At 43.1% G+C, this 15725-nt stretch overlaps 1 protein-coding gene across 6 annotated transcripts in view; it reads left to right on the forward strand.

The window, feature by feature from the left end:
- The first annotated feature begins 4756 nt into the window (after positions 1–4756).
- NASP (nuclear autoantigenic sperm protein) overlaps positions 4757–15725 on the forward strand; it is a 43945-nt gene continuing 32976 nt past the window's right edge. For 2 of the 6 annotated variants that reach the window (XM_086716817.1, XM_086716822.1), the window contains exons 1-2: positions 5157–5334; positions 13316–13333. In XM_086716817.1, the coding sequence (XP_086572943.1) occupies positions 5276–5334; positions 13316–13333 (77 nt within the window). In that variant the 5' untranslated portion in view covers positions 5157–5275. Of the gene's footprint in view, positions 5018–5155; positions 5335–13315; positions 13334–15725 lie in introns of those variants that run through there. The other 4 variants (XM_086716818.1, XM_086716819.1, XM_086716821.1 and 1 more) reach the window with 4 other exon arrangements.

The raw sequence follows: 15725 nt of genomic DNA on the forward strand, positions 1-15725 counted from the left end.
GGGGCCTGTTTTATCCTTTTTTTATTAAAAAAAATTTTTTTTTTTAATTTATTTTGAGAGAGAGCGAAAGAGAGCGAGGAGGAATAGAGAGAGAGGGAAAGAGAGAGAGAATCTCAAGCAGGTTCTGCACTGTCAGCACAGAGCCCAATGCAGGGCTCCAACTCACAAACGCCTGAGATCATGACCTAAGCCAAAATCAAGAGTTGGATGCTTAATTGATTGAGCCACCCAGGCTCCCCTGTATTATCCTCTTTATTTTTTTTAAATGTTTATTTATTTTTGAGAGAGAGAGAGAAAGAGAGAGAACAAGTGGGCGATGGGCAGAGAGAGAGGGAGACGGAGGATCCGAAGCAGTGTGGGACTAGAACTCATCAACTATGAGATCATGACGAATTTATCAACTATGAGATTATGACATGAGCCTAAGTTGGATGCTTAACTGACTGAGCCACCCAGATGCCTCTTTTATCCTCTTTAAACTTCTAGTCTTCTATTGCCTTGGGGAAGAAGATGTAGACAGTCTAAATACCTCTTAAAAATGGTCAACCTAACCGCCTTTTTTTAGCCCTATTTTCATTCTCTATTCCTAGAGGGACCTGCTGCAACTAATTCCTGAGCCTTTCTTAGTCTGCTAGGTTAATTACTACTTGTTCATCTCTTTTCTGGCTTTTAAAATGTTGCTGTTGCTTCCTTTCCCATTCTCTTTGATCCTGTTTTACCTAAAAACAAAACAAAACAAAACAACAAATAAAAGGTGTGCCTGGCTTAGTAGGTTAAGCATCTGACTCTTGATTTAGGCTCAGGTTATAATCTCATGGTTTGTTGGATTGAGCCCTGTGTCAGGCTCTGTGCTGACAGTACAGAGCCTGCTTGGGATTCAATCTCTGCCTCTTCCTACTCTCTCTCAAAATAAATACATATTTAAAAAAATTAAAATTCTCTAGGGTCAATCACATTAAAAAAAAAAAAACAAAAAATTTCCTTTATTAGTATGTAGACAGGCTTCAAAAGGGAATGGATGTAAATGTATGTCTTCAACCCAACATCTTTTTAAAAAAATTTTAAATGTTTTATTTATTTATTTTTTATTTTTGAGAGAGAGAGAGAGAAAGAGAAAGTGCAGGGGAGGGGCAGAGAGAGAGGGAGCCAGAGGATCCAAATCAGGCTCTGCACTGACAGCAGAGAGCCAATGTGGGGCTTGAACCCATGAACCATGAGATCATGACCTGAGCCAATGTCTGGCACTCAACCGACTGAGCTATCCAGGCACCCCTCAACCCAACATCTTTAACTGGAAGCCCTCCCTAAATCTTGTTAAATATAAGATTCTTCCCACCCCACCCCAGATAAAGTCCCATTATCCTTATTACTTACTATGAAATATTGGTTCTTATTTAAAGTAGATATATTCTTTTAAAAAAAAATTTTTTTAATGTTTATTTATTTTTGAGACAGAGAGAGACAGAGCATGAACGGGGGAGGGTCAGAGAGAGGGGGAGACACAGAATCTGAAGCAGGCTCCAGGCTCTGAGCTGTCAGCACAGAGCCTGATGTGGGGCTCGAACCCACGAACCACGAGATCATGACCTGAGCCGAAGTCGGACGCTTAACCGACTGAGCCACCCAGGCGCCCCTAAGTAGATATATTCTAAGTGAAATTTCTTTCAGTTCTAATTATGATTATACTATGATTGCTTCATTTGTTCATTCCTTCAGTCATCTAACAAGTTCACTTTTTTTTCAACATTAAAAAACATTTTTTTAATGTTTATTTATTTTTTAGAGAGATAGAGTGTGAGCAGTGGAGGGGCAGAGAGAGAGGGAGACACAGAATCTAAAGCAGCTACAGGCTCTGAGCTGTCAGCACAGACCCCGATCCAGGGCTTGAACTCACAAACCGAGAGGTCATGATCTAACCCGAAGTTGGACACTAAACTGACTGAGTCACCCAGGCGCCCCCCCAACAAGTTCACTTTGGACACCTAGTGTGAGTCAGCCACTACTATGGTATGCATTGGGGATTTAGCTATAAACAAGACAGAAAAAGTCACATGGAACCTATACTTAGAACTGGGTAAGAGTTAAAAAAAAACAAAAACAAAAACAAAAAAAACCAAGTAAATAACTTCAGAGTTTGATGAGCACAATGGAAGAATATATAAAAAGGAAGCTAATTTTGATTGAGTGGACTGGAAAGGCTTCTTTGGAGAAGTAACATTTAAAATGAGGCCTGAAGGATGAATAGAGCTAGTCATTCCAAGTATTGGGAGAAGAGATTTCTAGGCAGTCAGGTAGTAAGCACAAAGGCCCCTGGATATGAGAAAGGGCTTGGGCATTCTGAGGAATAGCAAGGAGATCAACATAGTAGGAGGAAGATAAAGGAAAGGGAGTAGTATGAGATGTTTGGAGAGGTGGATTGGAGCTGGATCATACAGGACCTTGCAGGCAATGATAAGGAGCTCAAAATTTCTTCTAAGAGCAATGGAAAGCTATTCAAGGAGAGTGATGTGATCTTATTTATATTTTAAAAAGATTTTCCTGGAGAGGATTATGCAGAGACCAGAGGCTGTGTAGTAGTACAGGCAAGAGATGATGATGGCTAGGCTTGGATCAGAATGCTGGTAGTAAAGACTGACAGAGTGGATGGATTTAAAATCTATTTTAAAATCTATTTTTTATACAACTGAATTCCCCAAAGTCAGAGATCATGTCTTTTGTCCTTAGGACCTAGTACAAAGCCTTGCACAGCATGGTTGCTCTGTGAATGTTAGTTTAACAGATGAGTGGGTCACAATGAGAGGCCTGAGAAAATTAAAACTTAAAAGCTTAAGTTACGGGAAACTGAAACTTAACTAAGCTTAACCAGCTTGTTCCGCTTCTGTACAATTGCTTGGCGCGCCCATGTATTCCTGATCAATCATAGTTGCCTGGCACAACTGTATATTATTGATCTACCATTGTTACTTGGCACATCCGTGTACTTCTGATCAATCATAGTTGCCTGGCACAACCGTATATTCTTGATCAACCATTGTTACTTGGCACATCCGTGTATTTCTGATCAATCATTGTTGCTTGGCACATCCGTGTATTCCTGATTTCCCCATGACTTGTTTGTACCTGTCTATAAAAGGGGTGTAAAAACTTCTCTCAGGACCTCTCGTCGTCACCGGCAACGAGTGCGCGGAGGTCCAGGTTCGAACCTGCAATAAATGACCCTTGCTGCTTAGCTTTGACTCTGGACTCTGGTGGTTCGTTTTTGGGGGTCCCTTGGACTCTGGGCGTTTCAACAAAAGGTACTAGACCGGTTTTTCAGACCCTAGCCCAGGTTGCAATGCTGCAATGATTCTGAAGAGATCTCCCCTTCCCCAAGCCAACCCTCCAGTCACCACGTTATCAGACAGTGGTAGCCATTTAATGAGTGTTTAGCATAAGCCAGGTAGTGTTGATTATTGAAACAAGCATTAACTGTAATTTTCACAATATCCTGAAGGAGTGAATATAAATATTGTCATTTTACATACAATCTTAAAAGATTACATGACTTACCTCAAGTCACCCAGCTAATAAAGGGTATCCCACTCCTGTTTGCCACAGGAATTGGCATTTACAGGTCTAGCTCTATGCCCCTAAAATTTCAACCTGCCTGACCTTTTACAGACTGGAGGAAGAATTCTTGCAGGAAATCTTTTCCAGTGTGCCTTAACCTGGACAGAAATAAAATCCCTGTTCTGGGGCACCTGGGTGGCTCAGTCGGTTAAGCGGCCGACTTCGGCTGGGGTCATGATCTCACGGTCTGTGGGTTTGAGCCCCGCATCGGGCTCTGTGCTTGACAGCTCAGAACCTGGAGCCTGTTTCAGATTCTGTGTCTCCCTCTCTCTGACCCTCCCCCGTTCATGCTCTGTCTCTGTCTGTCTCAAAAATAAATAAACGTTAAAAAAAAATTTAAAAAAAAAATCCCTGTTCTGATCACCATAGGGAAGGCCATGGTGGAAGGCAATGGATGATGCTACAGGTGTGAGAAAGTGCAATCATTGCAGCCTGCCAGTTATCTTCCACTGCCAGTTGCAGGAAATGGAAGCACACTGCTTTCTGTAACTGACTTGTCTTGCAACTTTCTGAACAAGGCACACTGCTCCCCCCCCGCCCCCCCCTTTACAGTGTATTTATTTTGAGAGGGGGTAGGTGGGGAGGAGCAGAGAGACAGAATCCCAAGCAGGCTCCACACAGTCAGCGTGGGAGCCGGATGCGGGCTCGAACTCCCCAATCATGAGATCACGACCTGAACCCAAATGGAGAGACCGATACTTAGCCGAGCCACCTAGGCGCCCCCTCTGAACCTTGGCTTCTATTTCTACCAAATGGGGCTGATAATCCCGATCTCACCAGTAGTGTTGTTAAGATTTAATAAAAACGGCTAACATCTTTCAAAGTGCCTAAGCAAAGTACTCTTTTCGTACTGTGCAAACGACAAACGGTAGCTCCGAGTGGAGGAAAAGAGCTAGGAGAGTTCAACTAGCCAGATTTGGAGTCTGGGTAGGGCTAAGAGGATTGCGTCAGGGGATTGGGCCAGCTGAAGGGGGGCGGGCCCAGAGGGAGGAGCCAGTCGCCAACACCCGCAGCCCTGACTTTGAATCCAGCGCGGTAGTTTCAGCGGTAGCCAATCCTAGGGTAGTATTTTCTTGCATCATTGTTGCTGAGGTTCAGAGCCACGAGTCTCTTACCGAAATCAGTTCTGGACGTTGCTGCTGTACCCATGCTCGGTTCTTTCGTGTCCATCCGTTAGGACTGAGAGGACGGATAGAAAGTTTCGTTCACCTTTCGGAGTACCTGGGCCAGAAAGACACCCTCGGTTACTCTCTCCAAACATGCAGAGCAGCACCAGCTTCCCCTTCTGTGAAAGTCGCTGGCCGACGCCCAGTCAGGAGTTGTAATACCAAGATTCCAGTTCTTCTTACGCGACTTGCTAGAGAAGCAGGAAGTTACTTTTGGGGGAGAAAGCTGGCAAGGGAGGAAGGTACCCCGTTGAAAACGACCGCGAGAGAGGGCGTGTCCTTGGACTGGACTGGAGCAGAGTCCTGGCCCTTTAAACTCGAGGGGGCGGATCCGGAAGTGGAAGGGCGGGGCGAAGGGCTCTGGTATATATAGGGGTCCAGCCGCGCGGGGTCTCCAATCTGCCATTTTCTGTCCCTGAATAGGTTTCTGGCTTCCCAAATTCCCTCTGTTTTCCTCACAGATTCTGTTCTGCCCGCTGGTCCACCACCTCAGGGGAACGATGGCCGCAGAGTCCACAGCCACTGCCGCCATCACCGCGGAGCTGGTTTCCGCCGACAAGTAAGCGGGACTGTAGAGAGCTTGAGGCACTGGCCAGTACACGGGGAGGGGGTGGTGGACGGGGGCTCCCCCGGAGGGACAGACCCGTGAGAGAGAGGACTTGCCTCCCAGTGAGCAACCGTCGCAGTTTGGGGAGGCCGGCACTGTGGAAACCCACCTCTTGCAGAGAACCTCGAGCATTAGCGGTAACGCAAGTCGGCTGGCGCCCCCTGCCCCGCTTTTCGCGGCCGCCATCTTGCCGGGGGCAGCGGCGGCTGCTCCATCGCCTGCCCCTCTCCTTCCTCCCCCGGCCCGGGGCTATCTTTGAGGAGGCGGGGCCACAGCGCGCTGGTCTGTGTTTAAGCTCCTACTGTCCTCCCACTCTTGGCTCGTGTCTTCAGTAGGGTCCCCAAACAAACCGGGAAAATAACTCAAGAGATTTGGCGCCAAAAAAAAAAAAACCCCTCTGCACGAGGAGGGAGGCCGGTCCGGTGGGCTCGGGAGGGGGCGGGGCCTTCGGGGGCGGGGCTTGCGCGGGAGCGTTCCCTTCCCTCTAGCTCTGGAGCAGGGGGCGGGGTCCTGAGGAGGCGGGAAAACTCCATTGTTTGGTGCTGTGCGGCTCGCGGAGAACCTCCAACTTCCGCGGTGTGGCGCGGTGAAGCTTGTTTTCCACCGTCTATTCGCTCGCCTCGTGTCCTCCTACTCAGCTGTCCTCGTTCTTAGGCCTGTGACGGAGAGCATAGTGTCTCTAGGCTTCAAGAGTTGTCCAGAGACTTGGCTGCTAAGGAGGGATTTTTATGGGGACACACAGCATCTTCACCTAGCACTGCGTGGAGCTCCCCTCACTTTCAGAAGTGTTTGGTTGCTAGGTGAATGGACTGTAATATGCGCGACTAGTAGTAGGAGGCTTGAATAAAAGATATATGATTGCTTTGAAAATGGCACAGTGCTCGTCAGGTGTAAGGTATTTCTTGAAACGTGAAAGGGAACACTCCATTAATTCGAGGGAGCAAGTGCTCTTCATCTAGTAGGTCTCACTTTTCAATTATCTTTCGTTTCTTAGGGGCCTGGTCTTATATTTTTCCTTCTCTTCTGCACTTTAAAAGTAAGCTTTCTCCACTATAAAGAGAAAGGTTGCTGTGAGGTTCTGTAGGCTTAGACTACACTAACTACACTGTACTAGCAGTACAGTCAGTTACTAGAGATTTACGTATCTCTATCATGCTACCTACCACTTTTTGGTTCTTTTTCCCTTCAGAACCATGTTCATGTTGAGGAGTGGTTCCCAAACCAGCATCAAAATCACTTGGAAACTCTTGGAAAGTACAATTTTAGTTTCAAGCTCCGTTTTCAGCCTCTTCATTGATTTACTAGGACTGAAATAACAAGCTTTGTGAGTCGTGTGGTATCTTTTTTTTTTTTTTTTTTAAAGGATCTTACTTGAGATTCTCAGGAGACTCAGTTATGTTATGGTGCCCTAGACAGCTCTAGCAATCATTCCACTTACAGGGATCCTTGCCCTCTACAATACTTAATAAAAGCTGTATGGGTTTTGTTTTGAGATAAAATTATGCAATGAATATGGATTGCAGATTTCCAGATGTTATCAGTGTTTGGCAAAGTTGGTAGTGAACTGGTCTGCGGCTTCCTGGAAGGTCATACACAGAGAAAGTACTCATGTGCCACCAAAAAGGAAAATATAAGTTCTTCCTATCATAAGTTGCAAACTAAAACCGACCAATTGTAATAAGTGCTTTTCTTTCTTTAAAAAAAATTTTTTTTAATGTTTATTGTTGAGAGAGAGAGAGAGCATGAGCGAGGGAGGGGCAGAGAAAGAGTGGGACACAGAAGCCGAAGCAGGCTCTAGGCTGGGAGCTGTCAGCACAGAGCCCGACGTGAGGCTCGAACTCACAAACCGCGAGATCATGACCCGAGAGGAAGTTGGATGCTTAACCGACTGAGCCAGCCAGGCACCCCTGTAATAAGTGCTTTTCTGAGTGTTTTTATTTGATCCACTTAAGTATGCTATGAAATAGTTATCTTTTATTGATAAGAAAAATCAAGGTTAGAGTGGTGAAATAATTTCCAAATTAGTAAGTGGCAGTCTGGGTTAAATCCCAGTATTTCCTTTTTTATTCCTTCATTACTCCTAGAAAAACCTGAGTAAATTCCATGAAAACCTAATTAGCTAATCTGAGGGAACAGTAAAGATGGCATTTCTCAGTTACACAAGTTGGTGAGGCTTTTCAGAGGTAAAATGTCTAAAGGTTAAATTTAAAGGGGCAGGTAAAGAAAAGGAGTTTAGACTTTCATATGATGCACTTTATAATTTTTAAAAAATGTTTATTTTTGAGAGAGAGGGCAACAGGATCCGAAGCAGGCTCTGTGCTGATAGAGTCCCACTGTGGGGCCTGAATTCACAAACCATGAGATATGACCTGAGCCAAAGCTTAACTGACTGAGCCACCCAGGCACCCCTATAATTCTGATATAACTAAAAGAATAAGAACATGTATAACTTTCAAACCAGTAGAGAGGAAAAGTGGAATGAGAAAAAGACTTAGTTCAGAGTTGATTTTGATACCAACTTCATTGCTTAAGTAGAGAGATGTTGGGCCACAATTTTGTCACCTGTAAAAAGCTTCAATTTGGCCTCTCTCCCCTCATGCCATTTAAACATTGCTGGGTGGGTGCCTGGGTGGCTCAGTCGGTTAAACGTCTGACTTCGGCTCAGGTCATGATCTCACGGCTGGTGGGTTCCAGCCCCGCATCAGCCTCTGTGCTGACAGCTCAGAGCCTGGAGCCTGCTTAGGATTCTGTATCTCCCTCCCTCTCTCTCTGCCCCCTCCCCACTCACACTCTGTCTCTTAGTCTCTTAAAAATAAATAAACAAAACATTGCTAAAGGTAACCAGTGACTAAGTGCTAAATCAGTCCTTGCCCTTATTACCTTTCTAACCAGTTCTTAATCTTTTTGTTACAAAAAGTAAAGAATATAGCAGTTTGTAATGGTAAAAAGGAAAGAAAGCTCAGAAGGGAGTCTTTGTGATGCACTGAATTTTGGCTTAGCTGTTGTATAATTCCTGGGCTGCTTATTTGTTGCTTGAGAAGAGAGATGTCAAAATAATAATTAGGTGGTTTAGCTCAATAATCTTCAAAGTTCTGGGGTTTTTTTATTTCCACAAGTGATTCGTTTCATTTATGTTGGTGTGGTGGTTATGTTAGTGCTTAGTATTTTGCTGTTTAAAATAAAATAACTGGGGTGCCTGGGTGGCTCAGTTGGGTAAGCGTCTGACTTCAGCTTGGGTCACGAGCTCACGGTTTGTGAGTTCGAGCCCCCCATCAGGCTCTGTGCTGACAGCTTGGAGCCTGGAGACTGCTTTGGGTTCTGTGTCTCTGCCCCTCCCCCGCTCACGTTCTGTCTCTATCTCTCAAAAATAAATAAAAATGTTAAAAAAAATTTTAAATAAGATAATCTTGTGAGTTAGCTTTATGGACTTATGATGAATTAATGTCATAATTTGTGTGACAGATTTAGCCAGAACACCTGAGTACCTATTTTTCAGTGGGGTGGAGGGAGTTAAGTGTATTAGCTCAAGTATGTAAGTGGGAAAAGAGCCCTTCTGGTGAATCTGGGGGGAAAAGGCAACAAACTATTCTTAGATTTGTTTTAGATGAATTCTGTTATTTGGTAATTCTGCTATTTCCTTTTTTGAGGTGAGGACAGAAAAATAAATGGAGTAAGTGTGTTGAAATTATTTCTGAATAAGAGCATCACCTTGTATTCTTAAGACAATTTAGGAGAGCTTGGGTGACTCAGTCAGTTGAGTGTCTGACTTCAGCTCAGGTCATGATACTGTGGTCAGTGAGTTTGAGCCCTGTGTTGGGCTCTGTGCTGACAGCTCAGAGCCTGGAGCCTGCTTCAGATTCTGTGTCTCCCTCTCTGCCTGTCCCCTGCTTGCACTCTGTCACTCTCTTTCAAAAATAAGTAAACATTAAAAAAATTTTAAATAACATCCAAGAGTTAGATACTAGGTATAAGCCTGACCAAGGTGGTGAAAAACTTATACAAACTTTTGTAATAAAAACTACAAAATGGGCGACTGCATGGCTCAGTGGGTTGAGCATCCAACTCTTGATCTTGGTTCAGGTCATGATCTCATGGTCTTTAGATCCAGCCCCACATTAGGCTCTGCGCTGACAGTGCAGATTCCGCTTGGGATTCTCTGTCTGTCTTTGCCCCTCCCCTACTCACTCACACTCACTCACTCTCTTTCTCTCTCTCTCTCTCTCAAAATAAGTAAACATTAAAAAAAGTCTGAACCTGCAATGGAAAGTTTAGTTAGAAGATGGAAGTCAGGTCTTGATTATTCAAAATTATTTTATTGATTGTAGAACCCTGCTTTTTAATTTTACATAGTTTTTTTTTTTTTTAAAGAATTAGTTCTGAGGTAAAAGTACAAGCAAGGCAAGTCATTCAACTTGAAAAAAAATTTACCAGCCCGTTTTTCAGTATATTTTACTGAAGTGTAACATACTACAAAAAGTACACAAATGGAAAACGTACCGCTGAGTTTTCACAAAGGAAAATTAAAAACAAAACACTGTGGAACCCAGAAATCTCCCTTTTAATCCCATCACTCCCATCAAGAATAGCTCTTCTGATTTCTAACATACTTGTTTTGCTAGTTTTTAAAAAAAGCATTTATCTATTTTGAGAGATATAGATCGAGAGAGAGAATCCAATCCCAAGGAGGTTCCATGCTGTCACTGCGGAGCCCTACATGGGGCTCAGGCTTGATATACGAAGGGTGAGATCATGACCCCAGGCAAAATCAAGAGTCTGATGCCTAACTGACTGAAATAAATGGTATTATGTACTGTATGTAGTAATGTCTTTTTTTTTTTAATTTATTTTTAGTTTTATTTTTTAATGTTTATTATTGAGAGACAGAGTGTGAGCAGGGGAGGGGGCAGAGAGAGAGGGGGAGACACAGAATCCAAAGCAGGCTCCAGGCTCTGAGCTGTCAGCACAGAGCCCAAGGTGGGGCTCGAACTCACAAACTGCAAGATCATGACCATGACCCGAGCTGAAGTTGGTTGCCCAACCAACTGAGCCACCCAGGTGCCCCGATAATGTCTGGTTTTCTTTTATTCAACTTTGTGAGAATTGTTCACATTACATACTGTTTCAGTGATTTCTGCTGTATATTGCTTCACTGTATGAATATGTCCTACTTTATCCATTCTATCATAGGCAGACGTTGAGCTTACATTTATGTGTAAGGGTACCTTAAAATCTAGAGTGGATGATAGATGATAATAAATTTCTATGATGACTAGGTATCTGGAAAACTGTATTGTTTCTGGTTGCCACTGTGGGCCCTGGTTTTTCCCATTTCTCATGGTGGCAGTAGTGGGGGAGATTCTGCAAGTTAAGATTTCATTCTTTTAGAAGAATTTTGTGAAGCAGTTTTCTTGTCTCCCAGGTTATAAGCATATTTCCCCTATATTTACTGATCATTTGTTTCAGTTACTAGAGGTACTGTGGTTAAGGAGAGAGAAGAGGTGGTGTGCCTGGGTGGCTCAGTCGGTTAAGCATCTGACTTCAGCTCAGGTCATGGTCTCGTGGTCGGTGGGTTCCAGCCCCGCGATGGGCTCTGTTGACAGGGTGAAGCCTGGAGCCTGCTTTGGATTCTGTGTCTCTCTCTCTGCCCTTCCCCCGCTCTCTCTCGCTCGCTCGCTCTCTCTCTCTCAAAAGTAAACGTTAAAAAGTTTAGAAAAAGAGAAGAGGTCCCTCTTGTCATGTCAGATGGAGTCTCCACTACTGGACTATAGACTGTAAATACATAGATTCGAGAATGTCAGTGATAAAATGTATGCAGATGATTGTCTTCATTTACCCATTTTAAGGTGAAAATAACTGGGTGATTAATTTAGACTGCATGGTCAGATATTGCCATTATGAGATATGAATGACAAGGAGCAGCTATATGAAGATTCTAGTACAGAAACTTTATTCATAGAAATAAGGATAGCAGAAAATAGGGTTAGCAGGTTGGTAATTTTGGCGTGGTGGAGAAAGGTCTGTTTCTGTTTGCTTAGTGAAGTGTGGGGCAAGTTCTGTTTTGAAGCAAGGAGGAATGTAGTATGATGTAGGACATTTGAAGAAGAAATAGTCATTATGGAGAGTGGGAAAAAAACACATAGGGGATGTGTGGTAGGATTGCCATTGTTGTCTCTGTTTTGGGTTTGTGGCCAAGAATGTAGTGTTAGGGTGGGGGGGTGCAGAGAGAGAATCTTAAGCAGGCTCCATGCTCAGCGTAAAACTAGATATGGGGGCTCGATTCCTCGACCTTGGCATCATGACCTGAGCTGAACTCAAGAGTTGGATGCTTGAGGCGCCTGGGTGGCTCAATCGGTTAAGCCTCTGACTTTGGCTCAGGTCACAATCTTAGGGTTTGTGGGTTCAAGCCCCATGTCTGTCTTTGTGCTGACAGCTCAATCTGGAGCCTGATTCAGATTTTGTGTCTCCCTCTCTGTGCCCCTCCCCTGCTTGTGTGCGTGTTCTCTTTCACTTTCTCTCTCTCTCTCTCTCTCTCTCTCTCTCTCTCTCAAAAATAAAAAAGACAAAGAGTTGGACGCTTAACCGACTGAGCTACCCATGCACCCCTGTGGCCAAGAATTTAAAATGAGCCCATTCAGTACTGTTGTATGTTTTCTTAGAATGTTCATTCAGATGCTTGGCAATAACAGACACAAAAATAGATGGTTAGAGGGTTGAGACCTCCCTCTTGTGGAACTTAAAGGTTTTATACAAGAAAAGTCTGAATATAGTACAGTGTCTTCATAGGGGGTTTATATTAAAAAACATCTTGAAGATAACCATTGGAGATTCCCCCCCCCCCCCCCGAATATTAAATTGTTCAGCAGCAATTACCTATTTGGTCTCTTGATGCTTCCTCTTTCCCCCTCACATGGCAGCATCTCTTGCGTTCAAACGTCCTAACATGAATGCATTTAAAAACCATTACTCCATCATATATCTGTTTAGCTTCTTCCAATTGAGAGCCAAACTTCTTTAGACAAGAATCTGCCTTCCTGGATCCCCTTTTCTTCCTTTCTGTTTAACCATTTAGCAGATATATTTAATATACAGTAAAACCTTAGATTGTGAGTGACTTGTTCTGTGAGTGTTCTGCAAGACGAGCAAACATTTCTAATAAAATTTAACTTGATAAATGAGTAATGTCTTGCAATACTAATAGTACGTGGTGCTGAATGTCACATCACAATTGAACCAATGGTTCTTCTCTCACTGCGGGATTATGGGTGATTGTCTCCTATGCTCAGATGCTTGGTCTCAGGCTGTGGTATTTGGCAGAGATCAGTGATTTTTTTCAGAACATTGGAAGGTACCCCACACCTGGCACTACTGTATTTTTTGTCACTTCAAAGCACCTATGGACAGTCCTTTGCTTTTCAACACAAGAGTAAGCTCAGGAATGATTTGCTTCATTATAGGTCAGGCTGCCTGCAGATATAGACCCTTTCCTGTGCTGCCTTATTGCCAGTTACATTAAAAAAAATTTTTTTTTAAATGTTTATTTATTTTTGAGAGAGACAGAGACAGAATGTGAGTGGGTTAGGAGCAGAGAGAGAGGGAGACATGGAATCCAAAGCAGGCTCTAGGCTCCAAGCTGTCAGCACAGAGCCTGACGTGGGGCTCGAACTCACAAGCTGTGAGATCATGACCTGAGCCCAAGTCGGACACTCAACCAACTGAGCCACCCCAGTGCCCCTTGCCAGTTACGTTAAGTACAGTATATGACAAGAGTTTATTAATTAATACTGTCCTGTAGTCACCATCTGTGCCAGTGTATACACTGGCCCCTATGCAGGAGAAGAATCCATTGAACCAGTAGATAACTGATTCTGTTCATCATAGTGAAAGTCATCCTATACAATAATAATCCTCCTCTTTCTTCTCTCCTTCACACCAGCCATGAAGATTTTCAAAGGTAAGTGAAGGTTAATATGTTTATTTTTCTTTATTATTTTGCATTACAGTATTAACCTATTTTGTATGAATATTTTTGGGATGTACAACAAATCATCTGAGTTTCCATTGTTTCTTATGGGGAAATTCGCTTTGATATACAAGTGCTTTGGGTTATAAGCATGTTTCTTGAATAAACTATGCTCACAAACCAGGATTTTACCATATATTTTATTTTATTTTTTTTTTAAATTTTTTTTTTCAACGTTTATTTATTTTTGGGACAGAGAGAGACAGAGCATGAACGGGGGAGGGGCAGAGAGAGAGGGAGACACAGAATCGGAAACAGGCTCCAGGCTCCGAGCCATCAGCCCAGAGCCCGACGCGGGGCTCGAACTCACGGACCGCGAGATCGTGACCTGGCTGAAGTCGGACACCCAACCGACTGCGCCACCCAGGCGCCCCTTACCATATATTTTAATGTGTTAGGTTTTAGAGATACAAAGATGAATTCAGAGTCTCAGTTTCTGGTCATCATACACAATCTAATAGGGCAGGTATGCAGTGAGTATACACATTAGTTCGGCTTGTATCAGTCCAGCTTCTTTCCCTTCATGCCTTCTAAACATTACTAAAAGTAATCATTGATTGTCTACATGCTAAATTAGTCTTATTCTTAGCTTTTTACTTAACTTTTTTGCTGCAGCTGATACCAGTCATTACCTCCTAATTTTATTTCCCTTTGATACTACCTCTGTTCCTTACCTCTGTTTCATTGTTGATAATTGCTGTTATTGATTTGTTATATGTCAAGCCTTGAATGAAGTACTTTATGAACTTTCTCATTTGATTTTCAAAACAAACCCTAGGAGTTAGGTACTATTAATTATAGTTGATGAAACTGAAGCACCTCACATGCTAAGTGGCAAAGTCACTTGCCCTAATCCTACCCTAGTGATTCAGAATTGGTCATTTATTTTAACAAATACTGACTAGGTGCCAGACCTTGTGCCTGGTACTAGTATACAGCTAGAATGAGAGAGATAGGATGTTTTTCCTTAAAGCTTAGTCCTCTTGCACAGTACAGAAAGTCAATAGGCAATTGAAATATACTATGAAATGTGATAGGGTCATATAGGTTACTAAATCACTTATTTACTTAGATAAGTAATTTCTCTGTAAAATAGGAGCATTGCCATCTGCCACAGGTTTTGTTTTTGTTTTTTGTGAGAGGATTAAATGAAAATGAATAGGTGCTACATGTATTATGTTTGGCAGTCAAATGTTTGCTCTGAATTGCCTATTGGATGTTATCCATTTAGTTCGATAAGCACTTCACTTGTCTTAAAACCTAAGTCTTCCAATTTTCACTAATGTTCTTGTACCTTATTTTGGTTGGATAGCACTCAAGTTTCCCAACCCCAGAAATAAGAATTCTGGGCTCTCTCCTTTTCTCATTTCCAGACAGTTACCAGTGTTTAGTAGTGTGGTGTTCTATAACAGAATTTAGAAATGATGGGGCGCCTGGGTGGCGCAGTCGGTTGAGCGTCCGACTTCAGCCAGGTCACGATCTCGCGGTCCGTGAGTTCGAGCCCCGCGTCGGGCTCTGGGCTGATGGCTCAGGGCCTGGAGCCTGTTTCCGATTCTGTGTCTCCCTCTCTCTCTGCCCCTCCCCCGTTCATGCTTTGTCTCTCTCTGTCCCAAAAATAAATAAAAAACGTTGAAAAAAAAAATTAAAAAAAAAAAAAAGAAATGTTAAGCTTAGAGGGCCAGATAAAAATAAGTAATGGCAGGGGGCTGCTGGCTAAGTCGATTAAGCATCTGACTCTTTATTTTTATTATTATTATTTTTAATGTTTATTTATTTTTGAGAGAGAGACAGAGCTCAAGAGGGGAAGGGCCAGAGAGAGAGGGAGACACAGAATCTGAAGCAGGTTCCAGGCTCTGAGCTGTGAGCACAGATCCCGATGCGGGGCTTGAACTCATGAACCTTGAGATCATGACCTGAGCCGAAGTCAGACGCTTAACTGACTGAGCCACTCAGGCGCCCCAGCATCTGACTCTTTATTTTGAGTCAGGTCATGATCTCACAGTTTGTGAGTTCAAACCCAGAATTGGCTCTGTGCTGACGGCGCAGAGCCTGCTTGGGATTCTCTGTCTCCCTCTCTCAAAAAGAAGTAAACATTAAAAAAAAAAAAGTGATGGGGATTGTAGTACATTCTCCTTCCTTAAAGTGAGTGGTCACTATTTAGCTCCAGCTGATTGTGTGAGAAGGTAAGGCCATATTGGCAGGTATCAGATTTTTAAGAAATATTTTAATTTTTAATAGAAAATACATTCCTGATTCAAAATCCATAAGGATCGTTATACAGTGAAATGTCCTTCTACCCCTTATTTTCTTTTTTTTTTTCAAC

The sequence above is a fragment of the Puma concolor genome, chromosome C1 (assembly GCF_028749965.1).
Source record: "Puma concolor isolate L17-30 chromosome C1, mPumCon1.1.hap2, whole genome shotgun sequence".
NCBI lineage: Eukaryota > Metazoa > Chordata > Mammalia > Carnivora > Felidae > Puma > Puma concolor.